The 27,081-nt window shown below is 43.1% G+C and overlaps 1 protein-coding gene across 5 annotated transcripts in view; it reads right to left on the bottom strand.

Moving 5' to 3' along the window:
- The window catches only part of rbm33a (RNA binding motif protein 33a), a 173,088-nt gene extending 146,475 nt beyond the window's left edge, over nucleotides 1-26,613 (bottom strand). For 3 of the 5 annotated variants that reach the window (XM_078232260.1, XM_078232278.1, XM_078232295.1), the window contains exons 1-2: nucleotides 26,380-26,597; nucleotides 22,528-22,606 (exon numbers count right to left, since the gene is read on the bottom strand). In XM_078232260.1, coding sequence (XP_078088386.1) covers nucleotides 22,528-22,606; nucleotides 26,380-26,398 — 98 coding nt within the window. In that variant the 5' untranslated portion in view covers nucleotides 26,399-26,597. Of the gene's footprint in view, nucleotides 1-22,527; nucleotides 22,607-26,379 lie in introns of all 5 variants that reach the window. The other 2 variants (XM_078232269.1, XM_078232286.1) reach the window with 1 other exon arrangement.
- Nucleotides 26,614-27,081: the final 468 nt, after the last annotated feature.

Below are 27,081 nucleotides of genomic sequence, written 5' to 3'. Positions count from 1 at the left end.
TTTGCTGGGTCAAAAATCTGGAATACCCTCCCAAAACTTCCCATTGGGATCCAAGGGGCTGCTGCCCGGTGGATCCAGAACTGGCTTGCCCAAAGGAGGCAGAGAGTGGGTATAGATGGGTCTTTTTCTAAATGGAGGTCGGTCACCAGTGGTGTGCCCCAGGGATCTGTTCTGGGACCCTTGCTGTTGTCATTTTCATAAATGATCTGGATGAGGAAGCGGAGGGATGGGTTGGTAAGTTTGCTGACGACACAAAGGTTGGTGGGGTTGTGGATAGTCTGGAGGGATGTCAGAAGTTACAGAGGGACATAGATAGGATGCAAGACTGGGCGGAGAAGTGGCAGATGGACTTCAACCCAGATAAATGTGTCGTGGTCCATTTTGGTAGGACAAATGGGATGAAGGAGTACAATATAAAGGGAAAGACTCTTAGGACTGTAGAGGATCAGAAGGACTTTGGGGTCCGGGTCCATAGGACTCTAAAATCGGCCCAGCAGGTGGAGGAGGTGGTTAAGAAGGTATATGGTGTGCTGGCCTTTATCAATCGAGGGATTGAGTTTAGGAGTCCGGGGATAATGATGCAGCTATACAAGACCCTCGTCAGACCCCACTTGGATTACTGTGCTCAGTTCTGGTCGCCTCACTATAGGAAGGATGTGGAAAAGATTGAAAGGGTGCAGAGGAGATTTACAAGGATGTTGCATGGATTGAGTGGCATGCCTTATGAGGATAGGCTGAGGGAGCTCGGTCTTTTCTCCTTGGAGAGACGTAGGATGAGAGGAGACCTAATAGAGGTATATAAGATGTTGAGAGGCATAGATCGGATGAACTCTCAAGAGGCTTTTTCCCAGGGTGGAAATGTCTGCTACGAGAGGACACAGGTTTAAGGTGCTGGGGGGTAGGTATAGGGGAGATGTTAGGGGTAAGTGTTTCACACAGAGGGTGGTGGGCGAGTGGAATCGGCTGCCGTCAGTGGTGGTGGAGGCGAACTCAATAGGGTCTTTTAAGAGACTCCTGGATGAGTACATGGAGCTTAATAGGATGGAGGGTTATAGGTAGTCTAGAAGGTAGGGATGTGTTCGGCACAACTTGTGGGCCAAAGGGCCTGTTTGTGCTGTAGTTTTTCTATGTTTCTATTGAAGTATCTTAACTGCATGAGCTGCAGCAATTCAAGATAGCTCACCACCACCTTTCTCAAGAGGAATTAGGGATGGATGATAAATGCAGCTTTTGCCAACAACATTCAAATCCCATGAACAAATAAAACAAAATTTAGCATAAAAAACACACACTGGGGATTGTGTATGTCTATTATGCCATCAGAAACCAAATTATATTTTTAGTAAAGTTGATTTGAAGAAGATTAATACTCCTGTAATCCATTCCACCCCTGCAGTTTTAAACATAGGCTGATTAAGCAGGCTGCAGTTGCACGTTCTCTGAACTATTTGCATTTCACAGATGACACTGGGTGAAATATGATCTGGCATATTGAGAAACCAAATGTCAAATGCAGTGATTACAGGAGCACATAAAAATTCCATCTTATTATTAATGTTAAGCAATTACAGATTTTATAACAAAACTGCAAGTAATTACTCATTTATTAATCTTTTGATCTGGACAGCATGCAAATGGTCAATTGCTGGCACTGATAGCTGCGACTGGCATTAATAGGAAACACCACAAGAATGAAACCATCTTTACAAATGCACAACCACTTCAGGACTAATCTCATGCACCAATAACTTTAGATATAACTATATTGTACCAAGCAAACTGGAAATCCCTGAAGTTCACTTTGGCCAGGGCTTAGAACACCGACTCTTCCAATGACTAATTTGATTTCCTGGATTTAAATGTTGTGAAGACTAATAACCTTGCAACCCAATGCTTGGGATAATTTACAAATCCATCAGCCATTAAAAGTATTTCCTGCATTAGCCTCAAAAGGGAAAACCAAAGGTTCAGAACATTTTTGCTTAATTTTGGAATTATTTATTTCCTGACAACACTTCAGCTTGCTGCATCCTACTGTGTACCTTAACTGCACTGCAGAAGATCAGTTACACAGGTGTCTGGGATTTATAGTTCTGCTTTCAACTGCCAGCACTTCAGGGTTCCACTTTAACACCCCCAGTGTAATCCATTCAGACCACAGGCCCAATTCCCCACCAATATACGAGATTCACCGATTTCAATACTGGATAAGCACCTTGCTGCAACACCAAAGCTGATGGGCAATTTATGGTGCATTCACCGGAGGCTGACATAATTGGATGACATCAGATCCCCTTAATGAGATTAATACCTTCTAAATTCAGCAGTTTGGCTTTAAACCACATCCAACTGGATTACTTCTTTATAAAGCTAGCTGGTGGCATCACCTAATCTTTTCAACATAATTGATCCTCTTGTAAATGCGCTCAAGTATCCATTGTGTGAAGCAGTCAGGTAAAGAAAGCAAAACTAGGATGAAAGATACTCTGGTTCCTCACTAGCCTTGAGCTTAGTATATCTGAACAGAAAATGTAATTACTGCATTTCAAGACAACAGCACTCATTGCTCAACTGAGATGGTACCTTTTTACTTGTCAGTTCGCAAAGATCCAACCGATATAGATGTAAAAACAGGGTCACTAATAAAAGCTCGTCTTACTGAGAAAACTTTGAAGTGTTAAAACTTGGAAACCGATCAATTATAAAGTATTCAGATTCAAACATCTTGCATGTTTAAATGAAGCGTTCAAAAGTAAATACAGGAAACACCAACAGAGTTTAAACAAAACAAAAGCATGCCACTGATTTGAAGGAGCAGTGCTCCGAAAGCTTATGGTATTTACTACCAAATAAACCTGTTGGACTTTAACCTGGTGTTGTGAGACTTCTTACTGATTTTATAAACAGATTTAGTTACATGGAAGCTTACATCAAAGCCTCAAATACATCATGGAAGCTTACATCGAAGCTACACAAAAAACTGTGTGGTTTTGATGGGATATAATTCCATGAGCATCAATAGCCTCCAGTATCTGAGAGAGAGCCATCTGATTAAACCCTTGAATGAAACCTATACAAACACACTCTCTAGCAGCAGTTCCTCAGTGGTGACTAGAAATGGCAACCCTTGTTTATTTTTCCCTTTCTTGCCCAGGGGTAAAGGCCATTTTTAGCAATTCTATTGCAAGTGAGGAGGCAGTGGCATAGTAGTATTGTAATAGCAATGGACTAGTAATCCAGAGACACAGGGTAACACTCTGGGGAACTGGGTTCGAATCCCACCGTGGCAGATGGTGAAATTTGAATTCAATAAAAATCTGGAATAAAAAGTCTAATGGTGACCATGAAACCATTGGTAATTGTTGTAAAAACCCATCTGATTCATGAATGTCCTTTAGGGAAGGTAATCTGACATTCTCACCTGGGTCTGGCCTACATAAAAAATAGATGCACGAGTGGGCTTTTTGGTCCTTCGAGCTTACACCACCATTCAATGTGGTCATGGCTGGTCGTGTGACTCCAGACCCACAGCAATGTAGATGGCTCTTAATTGCCCTCAGGGATGGGCAATAAATGCTGGCACAGCCAGCAATGCTCACATCCCGTGAACAAATTAAAAAAGGAAAACACCCAAAATATCATGAACAGCCCCTTTACAGATGCTGACTTACCCACTGGGTATTTCCTGCATTTCCTTTTTTTTTGAATTTCAGATTGGTTAGTAACTGCCTTTTAAACATTCTCTTTTGAATACCAGCGATGGCTCAACTGGGAGCACTCTCACCTCGTAAAACAAAAGGGCATGGGTGCAAGTCCCACTCCAGGACCTGAATACAAAATCAGGTCAGACACGCCAGTGCAGTACTGAAAGAGTGTTGCAATCTCAGAAGTGCTGTCTTTCAGATGAGCTGTTACACTGAGGCCCATCTGCCTGCTCAGGTGTGCAATTGGCACCAAAGCATAGAATCCCGACAGAGCAGAGGAGGCCATTTGGCCCATCAAACTTGCACCAACAATAATCCCATCCTATCCCCGTAACCCCCCTGCTAATCCCCCTGACACAAAGGGGCAATTTAGCATGGTCCACACATCTTTGCACTGTGGGAGAAAACCAGAGCACCCGGAGGAAGCCAACATAGACACAGGGAGAAGGTGCAAACTTCACAGTCACTCAAGGCTGGAATTGAACCTGGGTCCCTGGTGCTCTGAGATAGCAGTGCTAACCACTGTAGCATCGTGCCGCTACGTCAAAGAAGAATAGGAGGGCTATCGCTAGTGCCCTGGCCAATACTTATCTCTCAATCAACATCACAAAAACAGCAACATGTTAATCATTTTGTGGGGAACAAATTGGCGACTGTGTTGCTTACATTAGAGCAAGTACACTTAAAAAAATACACGTGGTCGCGGCCAGACGGGTCTGTCTGCTCCAGGATCGACTTCATGTTTGCATCCCGCGCGCTCACGGTCAGGTCCACCGACGTCAAGCCGGTGTTCTTCTCTGACCACTGCCTTCTGCTGGCAGACTGTCAGCTGGAGGAAACTCAGAAAGTGGGCAGGGGGTCCTGGAAGCTAAATGTAGAACTGTTGACCCCAGAGAACCTCGAGGAACTTAAAAGGGTTTACCATGGTTGGAGAACCGTGAAACCCTTCTTCAAGTCTACATCGCTCTGGTGGGAAACCATCAAGGGCAACATCAAGAGGTTCTTTATCCGCAAAGGGGTTCAGAAGGCCAGGGAGAGACGAGGGGAAATGTCCCGACTCCAGAAAAGCATGCAGGAACTACTCCAACTGCAGTCGATGGGGGTTGATGTCAAGGAGGATCTCCGGGAGGTGAAGAGCCAGCAAGCCTCGCTCTTTGCCTCGGAGGACTCCAAGGTTATCTTCCGGTCCAGGGTCCGCTCCGTGGAGCAGGACGAAACATGCTCGCGTTTCTTCTTCCAGAAGGTGCACAGAGAAATCTCTGTGATCACAAGCCTGAAGGAAGAAGATGGCTCTGTAAGGTCATCGCATTCTGACATTCTGAGGATTTGCAAATCCTTCTATGCCGGACTGTATGACCTGAAGCCAACAGACAGCACGGCCTCCCAGTCTTTCCTGTCGTCTATCACAGAGGTCTTAGATGACAGCGAGCGGGAGAGCCTGGACAGACCGGTAGCTCTGGATGAGCTGACAAAGGCCGTCGAGTCCCTTCAGAAGGGTAAAACTCCCGGAAGCAATGGCTTACAGGCTGAGTTTTACTCGGCGTTGTGGGACTTGACGGGCCCGGACCTCCTGGAAGTATATGAGAGTATGCTTCTGGAAGACAGCATGTCAGAATCCATGAGGAAAGGCATCATCACCCTCATCTACAAGCAGGTGGAGGATGCGGTCGGGAGGACGTGCGGCGTGCTGGCCTTCATTGATCGGGGGATTGAGTTTAGGAGTCGGGAGATGGTGCTGCAGCTTTATGGGACCCTGGTTAGACCCCACTTGGAGTGCTGCGCGCAGTTCTGGTCGCCTCATTACAGGAGGGATGTTGAGGCCATTGAGGGGGTGCAGGGGAGATTTGCAGGGATGTTGCCTGGATTGGGGGGCATGCCTTGTGAGGATAGGTTGAGGGAGCTTGGTCTCTTCTCCCTGGAGAGACGAGGGATGAGAGGTGACCTGATGGAGGTTTGCAAGGTGTTGAGAGGTCTGGATGGGGTGGACTCTCAGAGGCTATTTCCAGGGGCTGAGGTTGTTGCTACGAGAGGACACAGGTTGAAGGTGCTGGGGGGTAGGTACAGAGGAGATGTCAGGGGTAAGTTTTTCACTCAGAGGGTGGTGGGTGAGTGGAATCGGCTGACGTCGGAGGTGGTGGAGGCAAACTCGTTGGGGTCTTTTAAGAGACTTCTGGATGAGTACATGGGATTTAATGGGATTGAGGGCTATAGATAGGCCTAGAGGTGGGGATGTGATCGGCGCAACTTGTGGGCCGAAGGGCCTGTTTGTGCTGTGGCTTTCTATGTTCAGAAAGGGGAAAGGGAAGAAATTAGAAATTGGAGACCCATCTCACTATTGAACGTGGATTATAAAATTCTGGCCAAGGTCATCGCCAACCGGGTCAAGTCTGCTCTGGGGTCAGTGATCCATCCTGATCAAACCTGTGCTGTACCCGGCAGGAAGATCTCTGATAGGCGATCGTATCCCTGAGTAGCGCGAGGCTATGTGCAGGACAAGCAGGTGGGACACCTGCCTCATCAGTCTAGACCAGAAGGCGTTTGACAGAATATCGCACAGCTACATGATGGACGTGCTCTCCAAAATGGGCTTTGGGGAGGGAATTCGCAATTGGATCCAACTGCTCTACACAGACATCAGTAGCGCAGTTTCAATCAATGGGTGGGAATCAGATATGTTTCAAATCAGGTCTGGAGTCAGGCAGGGCTGCCCTCTCTCCTCTGCCCTTTTTGTGTGTTGCATTAAACCCTTTGCCAAGGCCCTCAGAAGCGACCCAGGCATCAAAGGGGTTACAATCCCAGGCAGCGGAGGCATGCAAGTCAAAGCCTCCCTGTACATGGATGACGTGGCTGTTTTCTGCTCGGACCCCTCATCTGTCTGCAGGCTTCTTCAAGTCTGTGAGCATTTGGAGCTGGCCTCGGGGGCCAAAGTCAACCAGGGTAAGAGCGAGGCCATGTTCTTTGGGAACTGGCCTGACACATCCTTTGTCCCCTTCACCGTCAGGGTAGACTACCTCAAGGTGCTGGGGATATGGTTTGGGGTGGCAGGGGCATGGGCCAAAAACTGGCAGGAGCGCATCGCCAAAGCCAGACAAAAATTGGGATTGTGGGAGCAACGCTCCCTCTCTATCACTGGAAAAACCTTGTGATCCGATGCGAGGTACTGTCCGTGTTGCTGTACGTGGCGCATGTGTGGCCGATCCCCAAATCCTGCGCATCAGCAGTGACCTAGGCCATCTTCAAATTTATCTGGAGATCAAAGATGGATCGTGTCCGGAGGGAGGCGATGCACAAATCTCCAGAGAACGGAGGGAAAAACGTTCCCAACGCCGCCCTCATCCTGACGGCCACCTTTGTGTGCGGCTGCATCAAGCTGTGTGTAGATCCTCGGTACACTAACAACAAGTGCCACTATCTTTTGAGGTTCTACCTGTCCCAAGTGTTGCGGAGGATGGGTCTGGCCACATTGCCGCGTAACGCTCCAAGTAGTTGGACCGTACCGCAGCACCTGTCCTTCGTGCAGAAATTCTTCCGGAAACACGCCTTTGACCACATGGCTATCAAGCAGTGGTCAGCACGTAATGTCCTTGAGGCCCTGAGAGAAAAGGAGACGGCGGATCCTGTCGGATGGTTCCCTGAGCGGACTGTCAATGTCATTTGGCAGAATGCCTCATCACCAGAACTCACAAACAAGCACCAAGACCTGGCTTGGCTGGTGGTGAGAAGGGCACTCCCCGTCAGATCCTTTATGCATGCCTGAGGTCTCAACCTCACCGCACGCTGCCCTCGAAGCGGCTGCGGGGGTGATGAGACGGTCGCACACCTCCTTGTGTAATGTGCCTTTGCAAAGAAGGTCTGGAGTGAGATGCAGTGGTATTTGTCGCGGTTCGTCCCGAGCAGCTCGGTGACGCAGGACTCTGTGCTCTACGGGCTGTTTCCGGAGTCGCACACCGAGACAAATATCAACTGCTGCTGGAGGGTCATCAACTCGGTGAAGGACGCGCTTTGGTCCGCCCGAAACTTGCTGATCTTCCAGCTGAAAGAATTGTCCTCGACCGAGTGTTGCAGACTGGCACATTCCAAAGTCTAGGGGACTACGTGCTCAGGGACGCGCTCAAGCTTGGGGCAGCCGCCGCAAAGGCACAATGGAGAAAGGCCACCGTGTAAAGCGTCTCAACCGAGACAGACCGAGGGTCCGGTAACTGCAGAATACCCTTGGCCTGCGTAACTGTGTGCCAACCTAAAAAATAACAGCACACAGTAAACTCTGATGTATGTACATAGTTTTAAGTAATGAAATGTAATGAATGTAATGTTTTGTAAATAAGCACTGTATTGTACTGTAAAAATTATTCTTTTTTTTGCACTGTTTGTAACTTTTGGATCTGTCGTTTTGTAATGTTCTATCTGAGAGTTTTTTTTTGAATAAAGTATATTTTTGAAATTTAAAAAAACTGGTCAACAGGTGCTAACTTGAGGGAAGGAGCAGTCTGAGGGGGGCAGGAGGAACTGCAAGATCGGAGACCAGCAGTCTGGTGAGCAGATCAGTGATTGGTGTGTTTGTTTTCTGAACTTAGGCAGTAATTTAAAGTGGGACTTTAATAAATTTATACCTTGCCCCCATTAAATTTATTACAGTATTTGTATTAAATTTACACTTTGCCTCCATTAAATTATTTGATATAACTTCAAAAAGTCATTTGAGTGATATTTCAAAACTTGAAACCCCAATTAAACTACAATGGAAATGGCAGGGCAAGTGATGTATTGCAGCTGTGGGAGCTGGTGAACACCAGTGTGATTCACAGCAACGACATCTGCACCAAGTGCCTTTGGCTCAAGAAATTTCAGCTCAGAGTTGAAAAGCCAGACTAGATTTTTTGAACATTGTAATGCATTATGGAGGGAGAAAGTTACCTTGTCCCAGGAGACAGTTGCTCCCCTTACTATACTTCAGATTTAATCCATGGTGAGAAACAGGAAGAGTGTGACTATAAGTGAGGCAGGTATGGGAATCCAGGAAGCAGCACTGAAGTAATCTCTGCCCTTGCACTTGCCCGACAGGTTTGAGAATCTTGCAGCTTGAATGGACAAGAGCAGGGACTGCAAGGAGGATGAACAAATTGACCACAGCACATGCTACAGGAATCAAGCAAATTGAAGGAGCAGAAACAAATGTTGTAGGTCACGAACAACGCTGACGTGATCTGTGAGGGGTATCAAAACTTGAAACATCAATTCACAGTGCTGTATAGTTTTGCTTTTGGAATGGTGTGAGCAGTCATGTAAAAACCCCCCAGAGAGAATAACCAGCCCAGTCGTCGTATAACAATTGGTAAATACTATTTAATAAATTATGGAAAAGACAAATACACATGGATAGGAAAACTTTACTTATTAGTGTCACAAGTAGGCTTACATTAACACTGCAATGAAGGTACTGCAAAAATTCCTTAGACGCCACACTCCAGTGCCCGTTCGGGTACACTGAGGGGGAATTTAGCATGATCAATGCACCTAACCAGCAAGTCTTTCGGATTGTGAGAGGAAACCAGAGGAAACCCACACAGAGATGGGGAGAACATGCAAACTCCACACAGTGAGCCAAGCCGGGAATCGAACACAGGTCCCTGATGCTGAGAGTCCGCAGTGCTAACCACTGTACCACCATGTCACCCTTCGACTATAATACTCTTACCCCTTGTTGCAACGTATGTCTGCCATTCCTGAATTCCTTAAAATTTTCCCATTCCCAAACAGCATCCAAAGGAGATAAATCTAAGTCAAATCTATTTTTTTTTAATTCATTCATGGGACATGGGCATCACTGGCTGGCTAGTATTTTTTGCCCATCCCTAGCTGCCCTTGAACCGAGTGGCTTACTAGATTATTTCAGAGGGCAGTTGAGAGTCAACCACATTGCTGTGGCTCTGGAGTCACATGTCGGCCAGACCAGGAAAGGATGGCAGATTTCCTTCCCTAAAGGACATTAGTGAACCGGATGGGTTTTTCCAACAATCGACAATGGTTTCATGATCATCAGTAGATTATTAATTCCAGATATTTTTATTGAATTCAAACTACACCATCTGCTGTGGAGGTATTTGAATCCTGGTCCCCAGAACACTAGTGGAGTTTCTGGATTAATAGTCTAGCGATAATACCACTAGGCCATCCCTTTCTTTATAGTTATCACAAAATACAAATGGATGATCAAGTCTGGGAAATGTCTTTTCCTGGTCCAGCAAAGATATTTAAACTGCCTTTTACAAAGGTTTCTGCACTACCAAGGGTCTAAACTTCTTAGATGTTAAAATGGCATCTCTGCTCAGAGATATTAAACTGGTCTCTTGGCTCTCAGATATTATAATGCCTGCCTGCTTCTGTAGGTGCTGGCAATTATACCCTGGTTCTTCTGTGATTTTCCCTGTGTTTTGGGGCTATCTGCATCTCTCAGATTCCATGACTCTCAAAATTGGCATCTATATATCTCTGACATTTGGTAAGCTGTTTCCTGATGATATGGCTATTTACACCTGATTCTGTCTGGATGTCTACTAATCTCGTTACTGGGGAAGGTTGCATCTCATCATCTCCTTTGAATGCCAGCTACTGCTGTTTTTACCTATTGCTAGGCAGATACACAAGGTGACTTCATCCTTGTGTAGTCCGGGCCAATAAAATTTGTCTTTGGATTTTCTTTATTCCAAGGTGTCCCCCAATGGAATCTTGTGAGCTATCCTTAAAATCTATTTCCTACACTCAAGCTAACACAATTTGGTGTACCTCTGCCCATCTGTCCTCTGCACCATGTTCCCCCGTACACAATAACACTCAGGAATGCATTGAGCTTCCAATGCTGAGTATGCTGTCTAAGAGTTGTTTTAATTTTGAGTCACTCTGCTGCAGTTTAGTCAACTTCTTTGAATTGAGTATATCGGTCTTGTTCTCTGTATCTGTCTGTCTCAGTCTCATTTAGTTGGCTAAAAAATGGTATCAGATAACTTGATCTCACTGGCCTTATGCTGGGCTTGCAATTCCTTTCTCTTCTGTCTTAGTTTATGAACTGTGATCATGTCACTACACAATCCAGAAATATCCCAGGATAGTCGGTTAGGAAGTTCTTTATGGCTGAATTCTCTATCAGCTGTTAAGACTACAGTAGGCATCACTGCAGTCTAAATCATTCCCTAGAATGAATTGAGTGCCTGCAGTGGGCAAGGTTTCTACTATACCTACCACTACTTCCACTGTCTTACTCTTTAAGCTTCTTACCATACAAATTTCTTATGTTTCACTGTGAATGTTGCTGGCCAGAACCTTTTCCTTCAATATCCCCTCTGGCCAACAAATATCTTGATCCCACATCAGGAATTGACCAGCACCTGTAGAACGTAAGATTCAAGTATCTTTTCCCATTCCAACCCAGCCACATGGAAATACTTTACCAATGCACACAAAACCCACACCGGCCACCTGCTGGTCGCTCTGCCCCTTTACAAGTTGTGCACACATTTCGCCGCTAGTGTCTGCTCTCTTTGTATTCTAATCCAGCTGGCTTCTCTCACTCTACAGTTTCTAAATTCATTTTTTCCTTATTTAAGATTGATAAACCCAATCTGTCAACTGTTTAATCTCTAGCGATTGTGTGGCCCAGTTTATTGCAGTGAAAACGTCTAATCTTTTTCATATCTCTCAAACTCCGGCAGACATTTTATTTTGAGGTTAAGCTTCCTTGGAGTTTCCGACCACTCCCTCTCTTACTGGTCTGTCTTCTTTCATATCTTCGCAATTTCTAGCTTTCTCGAATTTAAAAGTGGGACTATAGAAAGGTTTTGGTCTATGAACCAGCTCACAGTCATCTGCAAGCTCTGCAGCCTGTCTGGCAGTTATAACTTTGTTCCTCAACATGAATTCTGATCATTGTAGGCAACATATCCTGAAATTCCTCCAACAGAATTATCTAGGGGCGTCATATGTTTCTTCTATTTTTAACGCTGGACCCACCTATCAAAATGACAACTTAATTCTTTTGAATTCCACGCAAGTCTGTCCAGATTGTTTTCTCAGTAAGAGTTTTAATAACACCAGGTTAAAGTCCAACAGGTCTATTTGGTAGCAAATACCATTAGCTTTCGGAGCGCTGCTCCTTCGTCAGATGGAGTGGAAATCTGCTCTCAAACAGGGCACAGAGACACAAAATCAAGTTATAGAATACTGATTAGAATGCTAATCTCTACAGCCAACCAGGTCTTAAAGATACAGACAATGTGAGTGGAGGGAGCATTAAGCACAGGTTAAAGAGATGTGTATTGTCTCCAGACAGGGTAGCCAAGTTCCGCACACATGAGGACGGCCTAAACCGGGATGTTGGGTTTATGTCACACTATCAGTAACCCCCACAGCTTGCCTCCTGGACTTGCAGAATCTCACTGGCTGTCCTGTCTGGAGACAATACACATCTCTTTAACCTGTGCTTAATGCCCCCTCCACTCACATTGTCTGTATCTTTAAGACCTGATTGGCTGTAGAGATTAGCATTCTAATCAGTATTCTATAACTTGATTTTGTGTCTCTGTGCCCTGTTTGAGAGCAGATTTCCACTCCATCTGACGAAAGAGCAGCGCTCCGAAAGCTAATGGTATTTGCTACCAAATAAACCTGCTGGACTTTAACCTGGTGTTGTTAAAACTCTTAGTGTTTCCAACGCCGGCATCTCCACATCAGATTGTTTTCTTACAGCTCTAAACTTTTGCCTGCAGTATCAACTTATAAGCACCCAAAATAGCTTTCTTCACTGTCTCAGTCCCCAGACCTTTCCTCTGTCAACAACAGACTTAACGAGCCCTACCTGCAAGTTTAGTCTACAAGAGTAATGGCCATTTGAGCTGTGTATTTTCTCAAAAACACAGAAAAATGTCTTTGTACCCCGTTCATCGAATTTGGGCAGAGATCTGAACAGCTCCCCACCAAGAACCACCCTCATCCACTGTGTGCTTTAACTTTTCGTTTTATGCTGCACATGTACAATGTTGGAAGTCTTTTTCTCTCTCTTTCTTCCATTGTGGCTTACTCCATTTCCCTTTTAAATTCCCTCTCTACTTCTCCTCATTCCCACTGGAAAGATCTCTCCCTTTCTCCTTCCTGCATCTCTAACTTCTTAATTTCTATGTCTCTGTATTTGAAGCCCAGCTAATTCCATTTCCTCCCTTCTCAAAATAGTGGTCTGGCTAATCCTCATATATTTAGATGTGTTGCTTTGCCTTCAGTTAGCTCAGCCTTCTTAGCCCCTGGAGCTAATTTACCTACCAATTCCATCAATTTAGTTTTAGGCACACTTTCCAAACTTGCTACGGTTATATTGTCTACTTCCAGATAAGATCAAGCTAGATTTTGAAGCCATTTTTTTGCAACCTTTTTACTTTAAATAACATGTTCTCACTTAGTTCCACGTAATCCTCACTCTCATTACATTTATAAAGTCAAAAATCCCCTACATCCAAGGAATGGGCAGCACGGTGACAGTGGTTAGCACTGTTGCCTCACAGCACCAGGGACCCGGGTTCAATTCCCAGCTTGGGTCAGTGTGTGGAGTTTGCACGTTCTCCCTGTGGGTTTCCTCCTGGTGCTCCAGTTTCCTCCCACAGTCCAAAGATGTGCGGGTTAGGTTGATTAGCCATGATAAATTGCCACTTAGTGTCGGGGGATTAGGACTGCAACTGTTTGGAGTGGGACCTGCATGGGATTGTTGTTGGTGCAGACTCGATGAGCCAAATGGCCTCCTTCTGCACTGCTGATTCTATGAATTAAGCTTTTTTAAGACCAAATTTTCTGTTAAAACAACACTGATGTGATCTGTGAGAGTGTCCCAACTTGCGGACGGGGAGGGGACTTCAAAGCATGAATAATTTCATATTCAGTTTGAGGGTGAGAAATGTGGGTGTGAAATGAGTGTTGTAAACTTGAAGTCAATTACAAAGATATGAAGACAGTATTGGCTCAAGTGGACTGGGAAAATAGGTTAAAAGGTATGACTTAATATGGAACAGCAGCAGGTAGATAAAGGAGATATTTCAGGACACTCACCAAGATTTATTCAATTATAAAGGAGAGACTCTACAACAAGGATGAACCACCTGTGGAAGTTAAGGGTAGCATCAAATTGAAAGAAATGTACAATGCTACAAAAGGGATTGGGCTAGAAACCAGCAAAGGATGACAAAAAAGGAAGAAATTAAAATATAAAAGTCTAAATTAGCAAGAAATATAAAAATGGACAGCAAAAGCATCTACAAATATATAAGGGAACATTAGCTCCTTAGAGCATTAAACTGGGAAGCAAGGAATTGGCAGAGACTTTGAACAACTATTTTTTAAAATCTATCTTCATGGTAGAGGATACTAAAAGCATCCCAAGAATAGTAGAAAATCAAGGAGCAAAAGGGGAAGGAGAAACTTTGAACAACCACTATCACTAAAGAAAATGTACTCCGAAAAATAATGGGGCTAAAGGTCATCAAGTAACCCCACTTTTCAAAAAAGGAGGGAGAGAGAAAAAGGGGAATTATAGACCAGTTAGCCTGATAGTGGGGAAAATGCTGGAGTCAATTATTAAGGATGTAATATCTGAGCATTTGGAAAGCGGTGACAGATCGGTCCAAGTCAGTATTTTGGATTCACTAAAGGGAAATCATGCTTGGCAAATCCTCTGGAATGTTTTGAGGATGTGGCCAGTAGAGTGGTCAAGGGTGAACCAGTGGATGTTGTGTATCTGAACTACCTAAAGGCTTTTGACAAGGTCCCACTCAAGAGATTAGCGAGCAAAATTAAAGCTCATGATACTGGGGGTAATATATTGACATGGATGGAGAACTGGTTGGCAGATAGGAAGCAGAGAGTGGGAATAAACGGGTCCTTTACAGAGTGGCAGGCTGTGGCTAGTGGGATACTGCAGCGTTCAGTGCTGGGACACCAGCTGTTCACAATGTACATTAATGATTTGGATGAAGGAATTGAGTGCAATATCTCCAAATTTTCAGATGACACTAAGCTGGGTGGCAGCATGTGCTGTGAGGAGGATGCTAAGAGGCTGCAGGGTAACTGAGTGGGCAAATACATTATAATGTGGATAAATGTGAGATTATCCACTTTGGTGGCAAAAACAGGAAGGAAGATTATTATCTGAATGGTGGCATTTTAGGAAAAGGGGAAGTGCAACGTGACCAGGATGTCATGGTGGAACAGTCATTGAAGGTTGGCATGCAGGTACAGGAGGTGGTAAGGAAAGCTAATGGCATGCTGATCTTCACAGCGAGAGGATTTGATTATAGAAGGATGTCTTGCTGCAGTTATACAGGGCTTTGGTGATGCTATGCCATGAGTATTATGTGCAGTTTTGAAATCTTAGTCTGAAGAAGGACATTCTTGCTATTGAGGGAGTCCAGCAAAGGTTCATTAGACTGACTCCTGGAAAGGCAGGACTGACATATGAAGAGAGACTGGATTGACTGGGCTTGTACTCACTGGAATTTAGAAGAATGAGAGGTAATCTCATAGAAACATATAAAATCCTGATTGGACTAGACAGGCTAGATGCGGGAAGAATGTTCCCGATGTTGGGGAGGTGTAGAACTAGGGTTCACAGTCTAATAAGGGGTAAGCCATTCAGGACTGAGGTGAGGAAGAACTTCTTCATTCAGAGTTGTGAACCTGTGGAATTCTCTACCACAGAAAGCTGTTTGGGCCAGTTCGTTAGATATGTTCAAGAGGTAGCTGGACGTGGCCCTTGTGGCTAAGGGAATCAAGGGGTACGGAGAGAAAGCGGGAGTGGGATACTGAAAGTGCATGATCAACCATGATCATACTGAATGGTGGTGCAGGCTCGAAGGGCTGAATAGCCTACTACTGCATCTATTTTTTATGTTTCTAAGTCCCCAGGACCTGAAAGCCTGCATCCTGTGGTCTCCAAACAAGTGGATGCATTGATGTAAACTTCCAAAATTCAATAGCTTCTGAAGAGGTCCTGGCAAATTGGAAGACTACAAATGTAACATTAGAATTCAAACTAATTAATGTCTGTCATTGCAAAAATGCTGGAATCTATCATGAAGGACATAGCAGCAGGACATATCGAAAACCATAAAATCAAGTAGAGTCAACATGGTTTTATATAAGAGAAATATTGTTTGAGCTCTTTGTGAATGTCGCAATCAGGGTGGATGTACATCAGGGTACATGATGTAATGAATTATTACATCATTAAATCCAGATGTAATGTACTGGATTTTCAAAAAGCACTCAATCAGGTATGACAAAACACAGGATTGGAACTCATGGTGTTGAGGATGATAAATGTGCAGAGAACTGGCTAACTAACAGGAAACAGTCAGGATAAATGGGGCATTTTCAGGTTGGCAAACTGTAACTAGTGATGTGCTACCAGGATCACTGCTGGGGCCTCAAATATTTACAAACTATTAATGATTTGGTGAAGGGACATAATGTATTGTAGCCAAATTCTTTGTTGATACCAAGACAGGTAGAAAAGCTAGCTGTGAAGAGGAACAGTTTACAAAGGGATATAGGTAGGTTAAGTGAATGTGCCAAGTAGTTTCTCAATGTGGGGAAATGAGAGGTTTTCACATTGGTAGGAAGAATAGAAAAGCAGAACATTATTGAAATGGAGAGACTGCAGAATGCCTTGGTACAAAGGGATCGGGGCGCCTTGCACATAAATCACAAAGTTAACATACAGGTACAACAATTAATTGGGCAGGCAAATGGAATGCTGGCCTTTATTGCACGGGGAATGCATAGATCACACAAAAACCTGTTCCAGTTGTACAGAGCATGGGTTAATCGGCATTTGGGCTCTATAACCAATGACATTTAGAAGAATGAAAGATGATTGTATTTAAATGCATAATCTTCTGTGGGGGGGGCTTTCCAGATCAAATGCCGTGAGGTTGTTTCTCATCATGAGGGCAATCTAAAACTTGGGGCTGCAGTTACAGAATAATGATTTACCATTTAAAACTAGGATATGGTTGATTTTTTTTATCTGAGGGGATTAAACTTTGGGATTCTCTTCTGCAAACAAGTCAAGATATATTCAAGGCTGAAATCAACAGATCTACAAAGTAGTCAAAGTTTATGGGGCAATGAAGCTGGGGCCACGGTCAGAACAACCTTGAGCTGAGGCTCGAGGGGTTGAATGGTATTTTCCTCCTATTTAATTTCTTCACTGAGTGAATGCTGGGGAGAAGATAGGAATATTCTCATCTTTAATGAATTTTGTAAACAATAGAGCACTATAATGCTGCAAATGCACAGTAAACTATTAAAGCTATCATGCAGTAATAGCTTTGAATTCTTAATTTAATTCTAAAGTCCAAAAAAGTCACTAGAAAAAAAACAAATCAGCCCATTGTGTCAGTTTGGGCCAAGTCGCATAAATTTAGATGCAGCACAAATCTATTTCAACATTCAGTACAAATTCCAGATTATTTCGCATTGAGATCTGCTAGACAAGTATTATGATTTTACACTTCAGAAAACAAAATGTCACCTGCAAGCAATACTAAGTCACAAGAATACAACAGAAAACAGCAGTAGGCCATTCAGCCCTTCCAGCCTCCTACGCCATTTGACAAGATCATGGCTGATCGGACTGTGGCCTCAACTCCACTTTTCTAACTGCCCCCTATAATGCTCGACTCCCTTACATAAATCTAACTCAGACTTGAATATATTCAATGAACAAGCCTTCATTGCTCTCTGGGAAAGACAGTTATACAGACTACACAAGAAATAGCAAGAGTAGGTCACCAGGCCCTTCTAGCCTGCCCCGCTATTCAATGTGATCATGGCTGATCTATTCCGGCCTCAACTCCTTTTCTGTGCCATTTCCCCCACAGCTCTCTATTCCACAGTCTATCAAATATTTATCCACCTCCACTTTATATACTTCTAATGATCCAGCCTCCACTACTCTTTGGGGCAGAGAATTCCAGAGATTCACCACCCTGTGGGAAGAAATTTCTACGCACCTCAGTTTTAAGTGACCAGCCCTTTATCTTGTAGCTGTGATGCTACTGTGCCTTTAGGGAATGTGTGTTAAGCCTGTTTCTCTGCAGATTTTTTAAGCATGTCTTTTTTGTATTGTTGCTGTGATGTCTGTTGAGGGCATATAATGGACCTTGTAGATTATTTTTAATTTGGGCCTAATGTAATGTCCTGGAGTTTTACGACCCCTTTGAATTGACCTGATTGACAGGTCACGGTCAGCTGATTCCTTCACAGAGGAATCCATGGATTCATTTTGGCTGCTGGCTAGTTAGAAGCTGTTGGGCTTAGGCTGCAAGCAGTGTGTCTCTGGGTCTCTCCCTTGTATTGGAAATGTAGTTCTTTGTGACTAGCTCGCAACTAGAGGCAAGGGGTGCCTCTATCTCTTGAAGTGGTCTGTTGGCTAAAAGCTACAGGCCAGCAGTGGCTCTTTCTCTACCTCGAGGTGTGTTGGGAGCTCCAGGACATGGAAGCCAGAGCTTCAATTCTCCATCAAAAGGACTAAGTCACAGGAGGTGTTGCAAAGCTACAAGATCCAGCATCACATGAGCATACTTACTTTCTGCATTAAGCCTGGAACGGGTGTATGTTTGTAGGGGTACTTGTGTTGGAATAGTATTCATAGCTGTTAAGGTTTATACAATATCATGGTTGCTTTTTTTCTTGTTTGTAATTGGTAAAAGTTATTGCTAATTGTTTTACATGTTCACTGTATTCATACTTAAACTTTGTTTGATAAAAATGGGTCATCTGAATCATACCTGGAGTGAAAGATCTTATGCTTACCCATGCCAAACTTCAAAGTGCAAAACTTACGATCTAGGCTGACTCCATAAAACACCTTGGAGTTTCTAACCTGGATAATGTTCCCTCTTTTGAGACCTGCCTACTTGTGAAAACATCTCACCATCTGCCTTGTCAAGCCCCCTTAGGATCTTATATGTTTGAATAAGGTCACCCCTTGCTCTTCTAAACTCCAAGGAATACCCAGACTATTTAGCCTCTCTTGACAGGACAACCCTCCCATCCTTATATTGTCATGAGACATGGGCATGACCACGATGGCAGCATTTACTGCCTACATCCAATTGCCAGAGAAGGGGGTGGACAGCTACCTTAAGGAACTGCTGCCATGGTTCCAACAATGAATCTACAACTTCTAAAATGACTTCATTGGTTGTAAAACATTATGGGACAACTGCGAAGAAATGCAAGTTTCTTTTTTCTAACTCAAGGTAGAATTATTATAATAGAAAATTGAAAACGCAAAGAGCATCATGGCTTATATAGTTTTTACGATTGTGCCGGTTGCACTATCCAGGGAAAAGACAGAACATTTGTGCAGAACTGTCCGAATATTGCGTAAATACATGCAATAATGATCACTGCAGCCTGATTATAAACAAAATCTGTGAAAGGACTAGCTTGATGCCATTTTCTTGTTTTTCAACTTGTTCAATGAGGTAACCAATATAATTGCTGCATCACCAGCTATGTACTTTCTTACAGCCGGTATCATGTACAGATTTTGTTGTTTATGAGGGCAATATACATTTTGGAACCATTCCTGCTAGATATTTTAGTACAGAAAAAACCCATAGACACCTTTTTACATTTATTTTGTCAAAGTGCCTGTCTTTTTTTCTTTTTAAAAACAAAAAGCTTTCACGTGCCATCTTAGTGTAAACTTCAGTTTAATAACTGAAAATGCTATCCTGTTAGTTTTTATATTTCATTTTTGTCATAACCACAATAAAAATGAACATAAATCTTTAACTGCTTTCACACAGAAGCATTTTATCACCAGGTGATATAATAAGACTAGCTGCTGCTCATGAAGAGATTACAGAGATATAACTCCTGTGTCGAACATCGAGAAATACATTTAAGCTCACCTCAGCAAACTCTGGACCTTTACACTAAGGATATTAAACTGGTAATCTAATAATTACTTTAGCATCAAACGCATGACATGTTATAACATCTCAAATCATTTACACATGCATGCACTTCACACTGGGATTAATTTTGCATTCATCCATATCTCCTGTCATGGTGTAAATGGAGAGCTGAAGTTAATCTAGCTGATACTTCACCCCAGTTACACTAAAGCAGCAGAAGCATAACTTATAAATTGTTCACTTTCACATACAGGTCGACTATTCTTTATCTAAAACCCTCCGGGCCGATTGCATTTTGGATAACTTTGTTTTTCAGATACCACGTTTAAACTTACATTACAATAGCCCAAACTAAAGGAAATAAAATGGCTAGAAAAATAAGATGCATCACGGAATAATAAAGAGTGTGCCTGGAATAATTTTAGTTTTGACATGTTCACTAAAACATCATGCAAAGTAGACTTCCTGTGCCAAAGGTCATTGAGATTCAAAAACATTGTGGTTTTTAGATGCGTTTGGTTTTCAGATTTACAGATAAAGGATACTCAACCTACAATAGCATTTTTTTCTTCATTCTTTCACAAATCGCAGGCATCACTGACAAGGCCAGCATTTGTTGTCCATTCTTAATTGCCCTTGAACTGACTGACTTGCCATTTCAGAAACCAGTTAAGAATCAACCACATTTCTGAGAGTTGGGAGTCACGTGGAGGCCAGACCAGGTAAGGATGGCAGATTTCCTTCCCTAAAGTGAACCAGTGAGTTTTTACAACAATCTATGATATTTTCATGGTCACCATTATGCAGACCAGCTGCCTTGGTGGGAACGGAACCCGTGTATCCAGCGTATTAGCCTGAGCCTCTGGATTACTAGGCAGTGACATTACCACCACCATTTCCCCCTAGATTTTGCTCTCCGAGATACAAGAACACCATTAACCGATGAAAACAAGAGCCCATTATTAAAGGCAATATGAAATTGTGGCATTATACTGTTCATCAAATTCTTGACATAGCTGCTGAGGCCCAACACAAAATCAACATACTATGATCACAATACAAATTGAGAGTTATTGAACTAGAAGAATAAATGTTAGTATCACCACCTCTTAAAGTCAATCAACTTTCTGCCATTTCTGCATATTTTGTTTAAAACTAGCTCAGAGGGGTTACGAAACTTCAACGTTAAGTTTCAAAATTAGACAATAATTGTGAACTTTAGCAGTAAGCTAATTAGCTTTATTGACTTTCTGCCTCATTTGAGTTGCTTTCATAGAATGGAATTGTGGAAACATACAGCACAAACTAGGCCATTCATCCTTGAAGAGCAGTGGCAATCAGTTCCATATTCCCCTTGGTTACAACTACGCACAGTATTCCTACCCCAAAAGATGGACAGTCATCTGAAAGAGCCTCTGACTATACTCTGTGAAGTGCCACTAGATGTACAACTGGACTGGGGTTGTCATCTTTCGATATTTTATCTTGCATTGTCCCCCCGCAGTAAGCATGAAGAATTCAAGAATCTATTTTGTCAAGACAGTAATTATCGATTATCTTAGGCTGACAGCCTCTATATTCTCTATATGTGATCAGACCAAAGCAATCAACCACACAGAAGATATTGCTAATCGAGGCTCCAGATCTGTACAACTATCAATAGATTCATAAGAACATAAGAACATAAGAAATAGGAGCAGGAGTAGGCCATCTGGCCCTTCGAGCCTGCCCCGCCATTCAACAAGATCATGGCTGATCTGAAGCGAATCAGTTCCACTTACCCGCCTGCTCCCCATATCCCCTAATTCCCTTATCGATCAGAAAACTATCTACCCGTGATTTAAACATATTCAACGAGGAAAGATGTGCGGGTTAGGTTGATTGGCCAGGTTAAAAATTGTCCCTGAGATGCGTAGTTAGAGGGATTAGTGGGTAAATATGTGGGGGTAGGGCCTGGGTGGGATTGTGGTCGGTGCAGACTCGATGGGCCGAATGGCCTCCTTCTGCACTGTAGGGTTTCTATGACTTTCTATGAAGCCTCCACCACTTCAATGGGCAGAGAATTCCAGAGATTCACTACCCTCTGAGAGAAGAAGTTCCCCCTCAACTCTGTTCTGAACCGCCCTAGAGATTCACTCTAGGTCAGGGACATGGTCAATGATTTATTTGACTGTCCAGCAGGAATTTTTTTTAAAAGCTGAAGCTAGATAATCTTGCATTAAGCAGCAGCCTGATAAGTAACGGGAACAGTGGAACAAAGTTGTTAGACATAAACAAGGAGTCTTTAAAGCTTTACTTGAAAGTCTCTTCATAGCATTCAGGAGTTGTTGCAAAGACTGATGATGCATGGCAATAGTCCATCAGAAACTTTAGCGCTTGAAGTGGTATCTGAGAGTTGATTCATTCAAAGTGGTATCTGAGAGTTAATTCATTCACACAGGAACACAACTACATAATCACAATACTTGTGTTTTTTGCTAGCTCAAGCAAGCAATGGTTCAAAAGAATTCCTCTGCACTTGTGTCAAAAACTGCAAAGATCAGTGTTCCATAAGACAATCCCACAGACCTGGACAGAATACTATACTAATTTGCCAACAATCTAGTGAACCATCTGTACAGAGATCAGAAAAGCAGGTGGAATTTCCTGCAGGATTTAAAGCCTTAAATCAGCCAATTTAATGGAAATAAATACTCTGCTTTTTCTTTGAAAATACAATATTTTAATAATCAAAAGGGAAATTTCTCCATGATCTTTTTTTAAAAGAGTCTTTCATCTGCAGAAGCGTCTGTTAACTATTTGCTTAAGAGAGTAATTCAGAATTTTGAAAATGATGTACAAAAGTAAAATTCTAGAGCTACCTGTCCCACTCTTCATTAGTTGTTCGTCTTCTCCGAGATCTCTCAGCACCAGGTTTATCAAGCTGGTCAAATTCATCTTCTATAGAAGTAAAACACAAAGGTAGCAGTTTACCAACCACAAGTCAAACCCCAGAAATACTACCAGTTTAGTGCATATGCTGTACTGACAAGTTCTAAACTTACCAATCTTACCTTTAGGTTACCTGATGTAGTCAAGCTGGGAAGATAATGTTGAAATATTGCTAGCAGATTTAACTGGCTACAATAAAGTCTATTACTGAGAAAGAGACCATATGCACGTTAAATAATTGCAAATGGACCACTGTACAAATATCAGCTGAGCACCATGAACTGCAGGCCTCATTTTTGCTGTACACATCAACAATTAGTATGCATGATGCTCACAATGGAATATCTAAAATTCAAAATGTATGTGAAAGCAAACCAAACCAATTCATGATTAATGTAAATGAATTGGGGCCAGCCTCTCAGATTTTTGCATGTTGGACAAAATCCCATCTCTGCATTGAGGACCGTGATCGAGTGTTGCACTATAACTGTAATAATTGGCACAACCAGAGGCAACTTTGGACATCACGAGTGCGACAGCAGAAGTAAATAACCATAACCATTTGAACTCCACACACATCCCCCGCCTCCAAACAATAAATTTGAAAAGGAACGGAGGGAAATTAAATCAACTACTCAAACGGATCATTCAGAATACTTAGAAATTAGGATTACTGCAAAACCTAAACACTATGAATGAGATAAACCAGAAGACAATTGCAGTTACCAGTCATGTGTGGTTGTCAGTTTCTCAGCTGAAGCAAATCCCAAACACAAGAGATGGGTGAGATCCTAAATGAATATTTCTCATCAGTATTCACTGTTGAGAGAAGCATGGATGTTAAGGAACTTGGGGAAATAAATAGTGATGTCTTGAAGAGTGTACATATAACAGAGGTGGTGGTGCTTGAAGTCTTAAAGCGCACCAAGGTAGATAAATCCCCAGAATCTGATGAAGTGTATCCCAGGACACTGTGGGAGGCTTGGGAAGAAATTGCGGGTGCCCTAGCAGAGATATTTGAATCATCGATAGTCACAGCTGAGGTGCCTGGAGGGTGGCAAATGTTGTGTCTTTGTGTAAGAAGGGCTGCAGGGAAAAGCCTGGGAACTACAGGTGGTGAGTCTCACATCTGTAGTGGGTAAGTTGTTAGAATGTATTTTGAGAGACAGAATCTACAGGCATTTAGAGATGCAAGGACTGATTGGGGACAGTCAGCATGGCTTTGAGAGTGGAAAATCATGTCCCACAAATCTGATCGAGTTTTTTGGAGGGGTAATCAAGAAGGTAGATGAGGGCAATGCAGTTGATGTTGTCTACATGGACTTTAGCAAGGCCTTTGACAAGGTACCACATGGAAGGTTGTTACATAAGGTTAAGTCTCACAGGACCCAGGATGAGGTAGCCAAATGGATAGAAAATTGGCTTGATGACAGAAGACAGAGGGTAGTTGTAGAGGGTTGTTTTTCAAACTGGAGGTCTGTGACCAGTGGTGTGCCTCAGGGATCAGTGCTGGGTCCACTATTATTTGTCATTTATATTAGTGATTTGGATGAGAATTTAGGAGGCATGGTTAGTAAGTTTGCAGATGACACCAAGATTGGTGGCATAATGGACAGTGAAGAAGGTTATCGAGGATTGGAACGGGATCTTGCATCAATTGGGCCAGTGGGCTGACGAATGGCAGATAGAGTTTAATTTAGATAAATGTGAGGTGATGCATTTTGGTAGATTGAACCAGTTAATGGTAGGGCGTTGGGGAGAGTTATAGAACAAAGAGATCTAGGGGTACAAGTTCATAGCTTCTTGAAAGTGGAGGCACAGGTGGACAGAGTGGTGAAGGCGGCATTCGACATGCTTGGTTTCATTGGTCAGAACATGGAATATAGGAGTTGGGACATCTTGCTGAAGTTGTACAAGACATTGGTACGACCACACTTGGAATACTGTGTACAGTTCTGGTCACCCTATTATAGAAAGGATATTATTAAACTAGAAAGAGTGCAGAAAGGATTTACTAGGATGCTACCAGGACTTGATGGTTTGAGTTACAAGGAGAGGCTGGATAGACTGGGACTTTTTTCTCTGGAGCTTAGGAGGCTGAGGGGTGATCTTATACAGGTCTATAAAATAATGAGGAGCATAGATCAGCTAGCTAGTCAATATCTTTTCCCAAAGGTAGGGGAGTCTAAAACTAGAGGGCATAGGTTTAAGGTGAGAGGGGAGAGATATAAAAGGGTCCAGAGGGGCAATTTTTTCGTACAGAGAGTGGTGAGTATCTGGAACAAGCTGCCAGAGGTAGTAATAGAGGCGGGTACAATTTTGTCTTTTAAAAAGCACTTTGACAGTTACATGGGTAAGATGGGTATAAAGGGATATGGGCCAAACGCGGGCAATTGGGACTAGCTTAGAGGTTAAAAAATGGGCAGCATGGGCAAGTTGGGCCGAAGGGCCTGTTTCCATGCTCTAAACTCTAATTAATTAAAATATATCCTTACCCTGTACACCCCAAAACATTGCTTTTACATGTTTTGTATATTTTAAATTCACCCACGGAAATAAGTAAATAACAGCTTCCCTTTAAAAAATACAAACATAAATCATTTATTAGGGTGCACCCACTACATGGCACAGTCAAAGTTCTAAAACTTACTATTTTCACAAGTATACTTTATGGCTTAACAATAGTTGCAACACTTCTGCTCAGATACATATATACAAAGCTGTTAGCATTTCTCAGCACTTTAAGTGAAAGAAATATTCCACTGCTGTCAGTTGCTAAAACAATCTAAGTCATGTATCCCAAACATACTTGCACTTTGTCACTCATTTTACACTGGCAACTATGAAGCACATAATTTTTGCGGCATAGTCCTGTGCTTCAGAAAGACTAAATTACCAAAAAAGTGTATGATGCAGCCATTTGAATTAAAAAATGGAAATTTAACTGTTTAAAAATGTAAGTGTCATTATAGACGATTACAACTGACATCTGACAGGCAAAACAGTTCATGACTAGTTACAATAACCCAGGTGTAAGGCTGTGATCATTGAGATTCGGACCAATATAGGATCAAAACATGAAATTAGTGGTCCGTACTACCTTTGAGCAGCATAAAATATTCGAAAAAAAATAATCGAAATCAAGACAGAAAATGTTGAAAACAAGATATGCTAGGCTTTATATACATTATTTATAAAGACAGTGACAGCCAATATCATGCCTGGAAAGAGAAAAAAAAAGATCAGGCAAGTCAACTGGCAATAATTAAATAAACAAAAAATAAATGCAAAACCTAGACGTTTTTAGTACCAAATGGCAAACATTTCAAAGAGCCAACTCTTTGTCTCTCAATACAAGAAAGCAATGCATACCGATTGAAGAAATTGATGAGTCAAGAAATTCGAAGGCTTTTATATTCACCAGTCCCTCTGAAAATAAATTTTGGGACTGGCTGTACATCGAGGAAGAGTTGGAGTGGAGAACGAGAGCATCAATCGAGTGGTTGCGGGGGGACCCAGCAATGGAGGCCGCGGCCGTCGACACAAGACCAGCTCCACATCAGAGACGGTCAGAGCGCAGCCTCTAACCCGGTGGGAGTGGAGACAGTCACCGTCTCAGCTGCAGCGGCCTCCGGGGGGGGGGGGGGGGCAGACAAACCAGCCCGGGGGCTGCTAAGGCCGAAGCCAGGTTCTTCGCCCGAGGCCGGGCATAGGCCTCACTGAACTATTGATAATTCAATGCCTTGTTTTCAGTTACCTGGACGTGCGTTCAGGAAAATTACCTTGTGCGTTGCAGGCCATCGTGCAGCGGTTGTACTAAAGTCGACTGTCAAAGTTGCATCAACCTGAATTCACTTCGCTTCAGTCGTCCAGGAGCCGAGATGAAAGAAGGGAAATAATAAGCCCTGAAAGAAATGTTTCGCTTTTTTTCCCCCTCCTCCTCCGCCGCTCGAGAGAGAGGGTAAATCACAACATGGCGGAATGGCGCTGTCCCCCGTACAGCATCACGGTACACTGGAGGACTCCTCCGCCGCGGCGCATGCGTGCGGGAGCTGGTCCACCACCCTTGTTGGATCAAGCTTCATATCCCCAGTAGCAGCAAAAAAACAGACAGGAGTCGAGTGGCTGGGGGGTGGGCTGGGGAGGTACTGTGTTCAGCTGAAGACTTTCTCCGGTTCAGTTTCTTAAACAAATGTTACCCAGTAAAGTCTGACTGCATTACAGCAAAGAATTGCCAAAAGCAAATTGTCAAAAATTGTGTAAATATATTTAGTTAAGTTTATTAGTGTCACAAGTGGGCTTACATTAACACTGCAATTAAGTTACTGTGAAAATCCCCTAGTCACCACACACTGGCGCCTGTTCGGGTACACTGAGGGAAAATTTAGCACGGCCAATGCACCGAACCAGCATGTCTTTCAGACTATGGGAGGAAACCAGAGTACCCGGGGGTGCAGACATGGGGGGAACGTGCAAACTCCCCA

The sequence above is a fragment of the Mustelus asterias genome, chromosome 2 (assembly GCF_964213995.1).
Source record: "Mustelus asterias chromosome 2, sMusAst1.hap1.1, whole genome shotgun sequence".
NCBI lineage: Eukaryota > Metazoa > Chordata > Chondrichthyes > Carcharhiniformes > Triakidae > Mustelus > Mustelus asterias.
This window is presented reverse-complemented; position numbering and strand designations above follow the sequence as displayed.